Source organism: Heteronotia binoei, chromosome 12 (assembly GCF_032191835.1).
Source record: "Heteronotia binoei isolate CCM8104 ecotype False Entrance Well chromosome 12, APGP_CSIRO_Hbin_v1, whole genome shotgun sequence".
NCBI classification, from domain to species: domain Eukaryota; kingdom Metazoa; phylum Chordata; class Lepidosauria; order Squamata; family Gekkonidae; genus Heteronotia; species Heteronotia binoei.
In genome coordinates, this window is record NC_083234.1 from 27597492 (window position 1) to 27609924 (window position 12433).

Sequence of the window (12433 nt, forward strand, 5' to 3'; positions counted from 1 at the left end):
TCAGCTTGCTAGGTGACCTCAGAGCTGTTAGAGTAGTTCTCAAAACAGCTCTCTCGGCTCCACCTATCTCACAGGTGTCTGTTGTGGAGAGAGGAAAGGAAAGGATATTGTAAGCCACTCTGACTCTGAGTGAAGAGTGGAGTAAAATCCCATCTCTCCCTCTTCCTCTCCTTCTCTTTATGGCTGGTTATCAGTTATTCATAAGGGAGAGGATTCTTCTGTTCCTGGAACTCCTGCTGACATATAATCATCCCCTCACTAAAGTTAAAGGCTATTAAACTTTCTAAGCAGCAAATTAATGTGAGACAGCATTTTGCAGATTCAGCTGTGTAGGATGTGATTGGCTCCATTGTACTCAGGTACTATGCTTGGTTAAAATCAACAGCCTTGCTTATGGAGACCAGACTTAAAGTCAAGGTCTTACCTTTCAAAGCTCGCACTCACTTCTCTTCCAAGATGGACCAGATGCTTTCCATGATAAAGAACAAGCAGACAGCTAAATCCCTAGGAGTCTCACATTTGTCCATATCCCAGTTGAATCAGAGGCCCTTTGTGAGACAGCCCTGTCATCTGTATCAAAGGAGCTACTGTTTATCTGGCCTCGCAGGACCTCAGTATCCTACTCCTAAGCCATTTACCGCACAACAGGATTACCATAGGCATAAGAGTTCCAATTGACTTAGGTTAAATCAGCAACTACCCTCTTCCAGAGAGGTAACTTCATCCCAGAAGCTATCCTTCTGAATATTTTTATTTATTTATTTAGTCAATTTGTATTCCACCATTTCCCAAGAATGGGCTCAGAGTGGATAACATCATAAGATAACAATTTAAAATATACAATTAAAAACAAGATAATATAAAACGGTATAGTAAGCTATACACAAGTTATAAACAAATTGTGGATGGTGCCATAGTTGGATACATTTTACAATATACTGAGGCCTGTAACTGTGATTAAAAATAGACAATGGTAATGCAGCAGAGATGATATCATAGCAAGGAGGCCAGTTCATGGGGTGGGACGCCCGCTGCCTAGAATAGTTGCCAGCCCCTGTTAAGTTCAGGGACAGGCTGGCTCAGTTTGCTACAGCCTGGGGAGGCTATTACTTCCAACAAGTGGGTTTTGTCCATAGTTAGGTTTAGTTACAGGTTAGAATTTAAGTCCATTGCCCCTTGCTCTTTACCTTTAAGGGGATCCAGCTGAGCAGCTTTGGGTCTTCCCCAGGCATTGGGCTCCTTAATTGATAAGAGCTTCATAGAGGAAGTTGCAGCACCTCAGGCATCAGAGGCTTTCTAATCTCATGTGTTCCTAGTAGATAAGATGGGAGAGTTGGATCCATTTTAAATTACGATAAACTTTTTTCTTCATGTTCTGTATGGTGTTCATCCCTTTGATTTTACAACTATTAAAATTTGATTGTTGATTCATCATTACTGATTTGAAGGATGCCTGTTTTCATATTTCAATCCACCCTCAACAAGTTCTTACATTTTTCATTTGGGGAACAAGTATTCAGTACCTCTCCTACCCTTTGATCTAGCCACTGCACCCAGGGTATTCTCTTAAGTGTTTAGCCCCAATTATTACTTAGCTCTGTGTGCGGGTTTCCCAAATATTCCCTTACTTAGATGATTGGTTAATGGTGGCGAATTCCAAGGACTGATTAAGTTATTGTACTCTCGTCTTGGGAGACCTACAAAAGACTAGAACTCCTAGTAAATTGGGACAAATTGCAATTAATTCCATCTCAAAAGGTACAATTTATCAGAGCTATGCTGGATTCCCTAGTGGGAAAGGGTTTTCTACTTCCTGAAAGAGTACAGTCTGTCTTGGCCTTGGTGAAACAGTTCAGTTCTCATCGGTTCCAATCCATTCAGAAAATTATGTGCCTTTTTGGATATATGCTTCTACCACTCCAGTCATGCCTATGGTGAGGTTACATATGGGAAGCTTGCAGCTCTGGTTTCTATCTTGTTATAGAGCTGGGGTTCATTCCTTATGGCAGGGATTCCCTATTCCCAGACCTGTCATACATTCTTTATTGTGGTAGTCTCCTATGGGTAATTTATTCCAGGGGATTTCCTTCAGAGTTTCTAGGGGTTCAGGGTCCAGAGGTTTATGTCAGGAACCCACCCTTGCACGGGACACAGCAGTGAAGCTCAGTGCTCCCATTTAAACACGGAAGCCAACAGATTAAGAAGGACCTGGAACCACTTTTTACCCTCTGGGGTGTTGTGGATATTGATCATTGATCTTTTTTGCAGTGTGAGAAAACACGAAGGCTGTAAGGTTCTGTTTCTGAGTAGTAACAGGAATTGGTTCCTTAGGGAATGCATTTCAGCTGTGTTGGGAGCAAGCCCTGTTTTACGCATTCCATCCATTCCCATTCCTTATCAGGGTAATAGAGAAAGGCGGGAGGGAGAGATAAAACATGATCCTGGTAGCACCCTTTAGCCTTGTCAAATATGGTTTCTGATCCTTATGGAGATCTCCTGAGGCCAGTTCCTTCCTCTACCAAACCAACCAGATTTAATCAGCATCAATCAGGTGCTTCATCATGATCTGGACAGCCTCAGCTTGACAGCTTGGAGGCTTCAGACAGACCTTATATATTCTAAGGAAGTTAATTATGTTCTTCTGCAGTCACACAAGCCCAACACTAGGAAATCCTATAAATGGAAGCAGTTTTCCCTCTGATGTAGTGGGAAGAATATGTTGCCTGGTGGTGCCTCTTTGCAAGTTGTATTTGATTGTTTATTACACCTGAAAACTTAGGGCCTAGTGTTTTCTTCTTTGAAGGTTCACCTGAATGCTGTCTCTTACTATCTATCACAAAGGAATTCAGGGAGTATCAGTTTTCCCCCATCATTTGCCTAAGAGGTTTCTTAAGGGGTTGGGTAATCTCTGTCCACTCAGGGATCCTTTAGTCCCCCAATGGTCTGTATCTGTTATGTTAGCACAGTTAATGCTCAAGCCTTTTGAACCCCCTTGCTACCTGTTTTTTGGCAGAACTTTCTATGAAGGTGTGTTTCTTAGTAACTGTTACCCTGGCCAGGAGAGTGAGTGCGGTAGCAGCTCTTTGGATAGATTCCCCATTTTTGATAATCCTATGCCCTATGTTTAGGTTTCTTTCTAAAGTAGTTTCTAGGCTCCATTTATCCCAAGATATTGGTTTGCCTGTATTTTTTCCTGCATTGAGCTCTGAGAGTGAGCATTCGTTGCATGCTTTGAATGTTAAGAGGGCATAATTATTTTACCTCAAGAGAACCCTAGAATTCATGTTCATTTATGTTAGTGGCCCCAAGAGAGGTAGGAGAGTCATCTCAGAACCTGTCCCAATGGATTGTTAGGACTATTAGGGAGTGTTACGATAGGGCCAGATTGCCATGCCCATTAAACATTCATGCCCGTTCCACTGGGACAGTAGCTTCTTCAACAGCTTTCCTGGATGGAGTGCCTTTGACAGAGATCTGCAGAGCTGGCAACTGGTCATCAGCAGACATGTTTGTACATCACTTTGCTTTGGATCTGCAGGCAGGATGTGAGACTCAAATGGGCAAAGTGGTTCTTCATTCGCTGTTCAAGTGAGAAGAGCACTTGGTGAGTAGTTTGCTAGAATCCCCATGTGGGACTGCACAGAAGATCAATGATGAAAACAAAGTTGCAATTACTTGTAACTGTTGTTCATTGAGTATCTTCTATGTAGGCGCTCATACCCTCCCTCCTGCCCTGCTGCATGCTCTAGCTTCGATGGTGCTAAAAGTACTGAGGGTAAGGGGTGCTGCTGTGCAAGAACACGTGATCCCTGGCAGAAACAAGCTTCTGATATGCAGCGCCCTTTTGAGACTTTTAACTGTGAAGACCTATCCGATGGCAGGCCTGTTCATGCGCAGTCCCCATGTGTGCCTGCAGAGAAGATACTCAGTGAAAAATAGCTATAGGTAAGTTCAGCTTTGTTTTCTTTACATATTTGCATTTAAAAACAAATTTCCTAGAGCTAAGAATCGTTTTGGATCAAGTTTATTCTTTCTAACTTTGTTGAAAGATAATAAATAGTTAAAGCATAAGTGACCATTGTAAATGTAGGATGCGTTTTAGCTTTGTACACAATTTAAGATGGTTTCTCAATTTCCTGTTTCAGTTCCGGAGGCACCAGATCGACCTACTATCTCCACAGCATCTGAGACATCTGTTTATGTCACTTGGATCCCACGTGCAAATGGTGGCTCTCCTATCACTGCCTTTAAAGTAGAATATAAACTCGTTAGCAAGAGCGGTGACTGGAAGGTTGCAGCTGATAACATTTCCCCTTCTAGACTTTCAGTTGAAGTCCGCCATTTGGAACCAGGTATGACTTTGCAGCAGTTAGCCTCATCTATAGAGAATGTGATTAACATTAACAGTATCTTGGGATGCAGCCAAGGTGATCCTATTATAGCATCAGGAATTACTTTAATTGTGTTTGTGTTACATTTATATCCCACCTTCCTTCCATCATGGAACTCAGGCTGGTCATCTGTCTGGACACTGACCAGTTCGAGACCTTCTTAGCAAGGTGATTGTGTCATATGTCTCTAACCATAGCCTGGGATCGCCACTTATCCCATGTAAAAGTTCATTAAAAACTTTACCAGTCCCTGCTTCTGTGTTGTGACATAATCATTTCTGCCCAAGTACTTGAGCAGCATGCTACTGTGAAGTGTGAAAGGATGCACCTACTCAGGTATTCTTGTATCCTTACCTCAAATACAATGATTCAGTCTCTGATCTGTATATGCCCACACTGCATCTCCCTTCCAGCCTGTGTTTTTTGAATAGAAAATAAAGAATCTGCTTCGTCCAAATAACACTTCTGTACTAGGAATCTCCCTGAACAGGGTATAAATGAATGCCATACTTGACCAGGTCATGTGTTACTTTCTGCCCAGAGAAAAAGAGGCAAGGCTATGTATGCAAACCTGACTTCTCACCCTTTCACCTTGCTTTGTATTCCAAGAGCTGGGTGTCTAGTATTGTGTATTTCCTAAACAGTTATCTGAAAACAGTCTCCTTTTTTGGAGTGTAAAATGGGAAAGAGATGGCCACCTGATGGCTTTGTAGACATAATCTCTTAATAGAAACTGATGCAGAATGGCTGGACTAGATAACTAGATAGGTTCCTTCCCATGGAATTTTATCCTGTCAATTCTTTTCTCCCTCACCCCTTTCTCTCTATCATTTGAAAGGAGCCACGTATAAATTCCGGGTGATCGCTATCAATAATTATGGGGAGAGCCCACGAAGTTCTGCATCTCGACCTTATCAAGTAGCTGGTTTTACCAACCGATTTTCCAACCGTCCCATAGCAGGGCCTCATATTGCTTATACTGAGGCAGTCAGCGATACTCAGATCATGTTAAAATGGACTGTAAGTATTTGCTTCTTTCCATTCTCTAGACAGACTGCTGTATGTTGTATAATGCATGTGTCTTTCCCAGAACAGTTTATTTCACTTGTTAGTCTCAGTCTCATTATTAAAGCATATGTCCAAATTATTTTCATTCCTGCTTACAGCTGGCAAAGATATTGCAATAAATGCAACCCTTTTGCCATAAATGCTTTTTTTAAGGTGGCAGCTGTTTGTACAATATCTTTTTTCTTTCCCTCTTCTGCTGCTTGTTTTGTTACTTACATCTTACTAGCTAGTAAAAATGAATTGAAGGCATATTAAAACTTGTACAAAATAAGGTTCATTGTCTTAAGACATAATGAAATGTGGATGAGTCTTATAAATTTGGCTCTGGGGTATTATATAATTTTTCCATTCTTGTGAGGGTGCATCTGCAGACTTAAGTGTAATTACAACATATTTGGTGTATAGGGAACAAAAGAAAATGTCAATTAAAACTGTAAAACTCTTCTCTGGCCCCTCTGCTTATTTTGTATTGCTTTTTGCTGGGTTTCAATAAAACTCCATTTTTAAACTTCTTTCCAGATTGTTAAATGTGTTGATTAATAGCATGTCCATAAATCTTTCAGACTACATTTTTGGAAAATAAAGTGTATATGTTTATATTCCAGTACATCACTTCAAGTAATAACAATACACCCATTCAAGGTTTTTATATCTATTATCGACCCACGGATAGTGACAATGATAGTGACTACAAGCGAGATATTGTGGAAGGTAAGATATGTTATAATATGCACATCAAAGATGCCATTGATTTAAGAAGAGAAAGCAAGGAGCATCAGCTAAAAATACTGTGTTGTGTAAACTATGAGAGGTCATAATTGAGAGGTCACAGACACATGGATGTCTACTGTAGACTCTGTGTGTGTGTGTGTGTCTGTGCTCCGACACCTGTGGCTTTCTCAAATGAAGCAGTGACTAATGCTCAGGGGAGTGAGCCCTTTGGGACCCCTATGTAGGCTCAGAATGAGGGATTAGAATAAATTAGGCTGCATAAATCTGTCCAGGTGTCATAAAACCAGTCAAATCCTTCCATGCTGTTCCAAGAAAAGAAAGTGTGAAAACTTAGCCTAGTAATGGTTTAAAAAAATGGCTTTGGTCTGTGCATGCAGCTTCATTACCCATTTCGTTCCTGTAGTCATACACAACCTAAGTAACTCTCCTCACTACCTTATCCAGAGAGCCAGTTTGGTGTAGTGGTTAAGTGTGCAGACTCTTATCTGGGAGAACCAGGTTTGGTTCCCCACTCCTCCACTTGCACCTGCTGGCATGGCCTTGGGTCAGCCATAGCTCTGGCAGAGGTTGTCCTTGAAAGGGCAGCTGCTGTGAGAGCCCTCTCAGGCCCACCCACCTCACAGGGTGTCTGTTGTGGGGGAGGGAGATAAAGGAGATTGTGAGCCGCTCTGAGACTCTTGAGTGGAGGGCGGAATATAAATCCAGTGTCATCATCTTCTTATCCCTCTGAGTAGTGGAGTGTATCCTTATGCACTCAGCCTCTTCTCTACCCTTCTGGAAGCACTGGCAGGCAGGCTGGAGCAACAGATGGTAGTAAAAGAACAGGCAGTTGAGCTCCAGCAGCAGTTGGACTTGGTGCAAGGACTACTGTTCCATCATGCCAAACATTAGCTGACTAAATTGTCAGGGGATAGCTGCAGGACTATGAAGCAGCTATGCCTGCCTTTCAGTTGGAAGGGACCTGTATGAAAGTGTTCTCTATTGTCTGTGCCTTCTTCAGGGCTCTTAAGTTCAGAGAGACATCAGTCACAGCTTTTGCTCTCATCCCAATCTCCCTTCCCTTGACAGAAGCAACCACGGGAAAATTAGCTTTCTCACCATACCACCTTAGAACCAGAATGTCTAAGGGAATGTTTCATTTTCATTTCCCATGCTGTTGTGTGTGTGTTGACAGGAGCCAGTTGAATTCCAAATATTCAAAATTATAAAGTTCATATTTGGAAATATTCCATATAGGACATTACTCAGTGAATTTTGCATATCCCTGGTTTTTCATTTTCTGTTGTAGCATAGCCTTTATTGTACACAGAATCTGTGTTTATAAATATTTAAGTAAATTCTACTGTTCTGTAAAATCTGCTCATTTTTTATTGTTTGGTTTATATGTACTGAAATGTTGTGGAACCCTGAAATCACTAGCAGCTGCTGTGCTGCACCAAAGCTTGGAACAGAAAGTTGCAGGGCTGTCGGATGTTATGTATCAACTTTGTCCTTAGTACATAAAATAGCCAGAACTGCTTTTTAATTGTTGCAGTCTGCTTCAGTTCTGTAGAGAGAAATGTATAAAGGGAATCTTATCTGTCCTTTGTTCAGATGCTACTACAAGTGTCCACTTCATTCTGTTTACCTTTCATTGTATCAGATCTTAACAAAGGATTTCCTTTTCCAAATGTTGAATTGATTTTTAAAAAGCTCTTGAAATTGTTGTGGCGTAATTGGTAGCCTGAGGTTTCATTATCGGTTTCTGTTTGGACTTGTCCTGTGAGACTGAGTATATATTTTGCACAAGTAAAATTACTTTTTAAATTTCATTTTGGTGTTCATTAGATAATCGCTGTGTACTACCTTTTTGGCAAAAACACAGCAGTAACTCTGTTCATATGTGCTGAAACTTTGGATTCCATGATTTGTTCCTTGAGAGAGAGGGCTTCAAAAAACGATTCTGTTCAGACCTTTATTGGCACAAAAGCAATAATGATTTACAATCAAAAGTAGATACAAAGGCCTGAAGTATAGTAAGAACAATACAAAAACAATCAATTAAAAGAGCAGCTAATGATACAAATCAAGAGTAGACACCCAGCAATTAAAATACAGTAATATGCCTAAATTTAATTTTATAGGCTTCTACTAAGATATTCGCAACACCTGTAATAATGTGGGGATTAACATCTTCTGAAAAGTAGGTTAGAGTTTTCCTTTTAGTAAATACATTGTGTTGGAGGTATTCAGCTAAAAATTGTCTACGTTGTAAGGCCAGGAAAGGACATTCTAAAACAATATGGGATATAGAATCAAGGACTCCTAATTCACATTGACGTAATCTATTTTGGAGAAGTATCTATCTAAACCTACCAAAGAGAACTGTTGATGGGAAGGCATTTAAATGTGCCAGAGTAAAAGTCCGATGATGGAATGGGGAATCTAAAGTAAAAAAATAATGGGGTATCTTCCCATGTCTTTGGAGTATACCTAGATTGGCTGCAGAGCAAACGGGGGGATGTGAGGGGAACACTTTTTGGTATTCGTGATCCATAAGCCTTAGTTGGATTGTTCTTAAAATATATCATTTGTCACATAACAAAAGAGTGTCCACTTCAATACCAAGTTTTTGTAGTTTGTGGGTAAATGTAGAGAGCCAAGTGGTGCTGTGCTGATGAAAGGTGCTTTCATCTTTCCTTACTAGATTTTTATGAAGAGCAGTGTTGAAAAGTTTGTGCTGAATCCAGTCCTAGTAATAATTGGAAGAGGAAACCTAAAACCTAATTTTATTGCTGAAAAGAATGGTTGGGTTGGAATATGAGAGAAGATGGACCTAAATCTTTGGAAAATGGGCTGCCTTGGGGGAATTCAGACTACCCGATCATCCTGTACTTGCATTCATATAGTACAAATGCACATAGTACAAACATGAATGCAGTAAAGCTTTTTTGAAACATTCACATTCTGAGGATCTTCATCATCTTCACATGCTGTCTAAGAGATTGGCTTTAAGCCCAATACAGTTAATTAATCTCTATGAGTGTGTTGTGATTGGTAATTACTTTCTATGAGCTCTATGTTGTGATTGGTAATTGCTCTCTTAATACAGTTAATTACTCTCTATGAGCTTGTTGTGAATTTAGGGGGAGGTATTTGAGTTTCCTGCATTGTGCAGGGGGTTGGACTAGATAACCCTGGAGGTCCCTTCCAACTCTATGATTCTATGGTATACCAACAATTCTTTTTATATAATAGAAGAGTTGTCTGAGACTTCTCCTAGCCTGGATGATAAGGCACTATTTAGATCGTTCCCATGTGTGGATATTCTTGGACTTCACTGTAGAACTGCAAGATGTGAAGTCTTGTGACCCATCAAAAAACTTGTGTGTCCTTTTACAAAAGTTAATTTTATGATAGTCATATATTGGCTAAAGTTAAAAGCTTCAACAAAATGCATTTCTCAAATTCACAGTTTTATGTAGTTGTCTGATTTGATCTTTGCCTTTAAGGTTCCTATGTTACAACAGTCACTGTGTTTCCACCTGTGAGGCAAGCATGTTAACAAAAATTGTAAACATAAGATTAGTTGGGGAATGAATTTTAAATCCTGGAGACTACGGGCATCTGAGTGTGTACTGCTGAGTCGAATTCAAAGTACAGCAGACCATAATTCATTTTTTCCGTTTCCAAGTGGTACACAATTCTTGTTGAACAAAATGAACATCTGGCTGTATTCTTTCTAGGAACAAAGCAGTGGCACTTGATAAGCCATCTGCAGCCCGAAACATCATATGATATTAAAATGCAGTGTTACAATGAAGGAGGGGAAAGTGACTATAGCAACGTAATGATCTGCGAGACCAAAGGTAAGAGAGGGGGAAGGAAACTGATTTGTCATATTTCAATTGCTCCTTTTCTCCAAGGATTTTATATAGTTCTGTTGGATCTTTACAACAATCTTGTGAGATATGTTAAAAAGGCTGCCCAAGGTTACTTAGTATGTCTCATGGTATGGAATTTGAACCTTTGTCTTCCCAATCTAAGTGAACAGTCTAACCATTATGTTTCACTGGCTTTCCAATATGTTAAAATCACTAAATGTGACTTTGTGGACTTGGTAGTCACACTTACTATCTGACTATATATAGTCATTTGTTTTGCCTCAAAAAAAATCTCATGTCCTACTGCCTTAGTCAACTTTTTAAATTTGTGCAGATAATGCAACAATTTCATCTTTCAGTACATGATTCTGGATGCCCATTTGGTATCAAACCATACATGACCACTGAAAGGTTCACATCCAGTCCATAAAGCTCCCCAAATATATCTCAGGCACATATATTCTCCCTCATGTGGTCCATCTGTTTTTACTTCAAGACATCAGCATACAGCATTTGGCAAAAAGAGTTCCTCAGCAGCTCACTTACATTTGTTCTCACACACAGTATAGTAAGAACTTGCAAAAGTATGGAAATTTGTTCGTAGCAGAGAGATATGGAAAGGATATATTGATAGTTCATGTAGTGCTACATCTTGTTCTGCACAGTGGCTGCTAACCTCTTGTCCTGGAGTGCCAGTGATCAGGACATATGGTCCAAGGCCTTCTGCTGGTGTTGCCTCTTAACCCCAAAATATATTGTGAACTGTCAGTCCCTCCATCTCTCCTTGTCTTATGTTAATTTAGGTTTTGAGGCTGTGGCTATTGACTGACCCAATATCCAGTAGCTGATTGGCCATGTTAACATTGTTGTAGTTCTTAGTGGTTGTGATATGAATAAAATGGCTTTTATGGTCAGAGTCATACTTCTGTAGTCTCAAACTTCTGCTTGTGGAACATTTTTCTCCCCAATCAGTGAAGCGTACACCTGGAGCATCGGAGTACCCAGTGAAGGACCTTAGCACACCACCTAATGCTCTTGACCGTGGAGCTGGGAGTAATGCTGGTCAACCACATGGCCCTGTCCGGAGTAGTGATATGCTGTACCTGATTGTGGGCTGTGTCCTTGGAGTAATGGTCCTTATTCTTATAGTTTTCATTGCCATGTGCCTGTGGAAGAACCGCCAACAAAATGCCATGCAGAGTAAGTTTCTTCTGGGATGCTTAATGTCCTTTGCTGCAGAGCCCAATGAGATAATTGCCTAGTACAAAGAAACCGTAAACCTCAGTACTTGACTTGCTATGATTATTGCCACTGAATAATGTGAAGACATTTTGATCCTTCTATGAAATGTTGTGATTGGTGTTCAGTTGCATGTCTCTCCCATCTGAAGCTTCTCAGATGTAACACAAATGTGCTTTGCAATTTCAGTTGCAATTTGTTAAGGTGTTTCTCCTGCTCCACGCTTTTGCAGAATATGACCCACCTAGTTACCTCTACCAAGGTGCTGATGTCAATGGGCAGATGGTTGAGTACACTACGTTACCAGGCACAAGTCGTATCAATGGCAGTATCCATGGAAACTTCATCAGTAATGGAAATGTTACTAATGGTTGCCATCACCACCACCACAAGATTCCTAATGGAATTAATGGGATCAATGGAATCATGAATGGTGTTGTGAATGGAGGAAATGGTGTTTATCCTGGACACACTAACTCCCTGTCTAGAGCCCATGTGGAATATGAACATACCCACCACCTAGTAAACGTAAGTGAATTTATTAAGTCTGTGTCTTGAACACTTAAATGTAAAGAACATAGCAAATGTAGATTTTGCTTCTCATATTATTGGAATCAGAGTATGAATATGCTGTCATCCTCACCAGAATCATGGGTTTCAAACCTTCATGTTTAAAGAGATAAATCAGCTTGTATTTTGAAAGACCTTGATTTGTAAGGTGTACTCTGAATTTTGAGCATTTGAATTAGTTGGTAAACTGACCTCATACTGGGATTTTGTGGGTGGTAATTTTGAAATTATAAAGCTTGGAATCCTGGTTTCTTCTACCAGGAGGAGTCATTGGATCCCTCCCACTGGGTTGGCCTTTCTGAGAATGAAAATACGATGGATATAAAAAGTCCAGAAACAAAAAGATGATATTGGGTTTATATCCCGCCCTCCACTCTGAATCTCAGAGTGGCTCACGATCTTCCTTCCCCACAACATTATCTTCCTTCCCCACAACAAACTCCCTGGAAGGTGGGTGGGGCTGAGTGAGCACTCACAGAAGCTGTGCTTTCAAGGACAACTCTGCAAGAGCTATGACTGACCCAAGGCCAATCCAGCAGCTGCTGGTGGACGAGTGAGAAATCAAACCCG

At 40.5% G+C, this 12433-nt stretch overlaps 1 protein-coding gene across 4 annotated transcripts in view; it reads left to right on the forward strand.

Moving 5' to 3' along the window:
• The window catches only part of CDON (cell adhesion associated, oncogene regulated), a 136276-nt gene that overhangs the window by 112684 nt on the left and 11159 nt on the right, over positions 1-12433 (forward strand). For all 4 annotated transcript variants that reach the window (XM_060250686.1, XM_060250683.1, XM_060250684.1 and 1 more), the window contains exons 12-17: positions 4146-4352; positions 5230-5411; positions 6065-6170; positions 9917-10039; positions 11027-11254; positions 11526-11821. In XM_060250686.1, the coding sequence (XP_060106669.1) occupies positions 4146-4352; positions 5230-5411; positions 6065-6170; positions 9917-10039; positions 11027-11254; positions 11526-11821 (1142 nt within the window). The remainder of the gene's footprint in view (positions 1-4145; positions 4353-5229; positions 5412-6064; positions 6171-9916; positions 10040-11026; positions 11255-11525; positions 11822-12433) is intronic.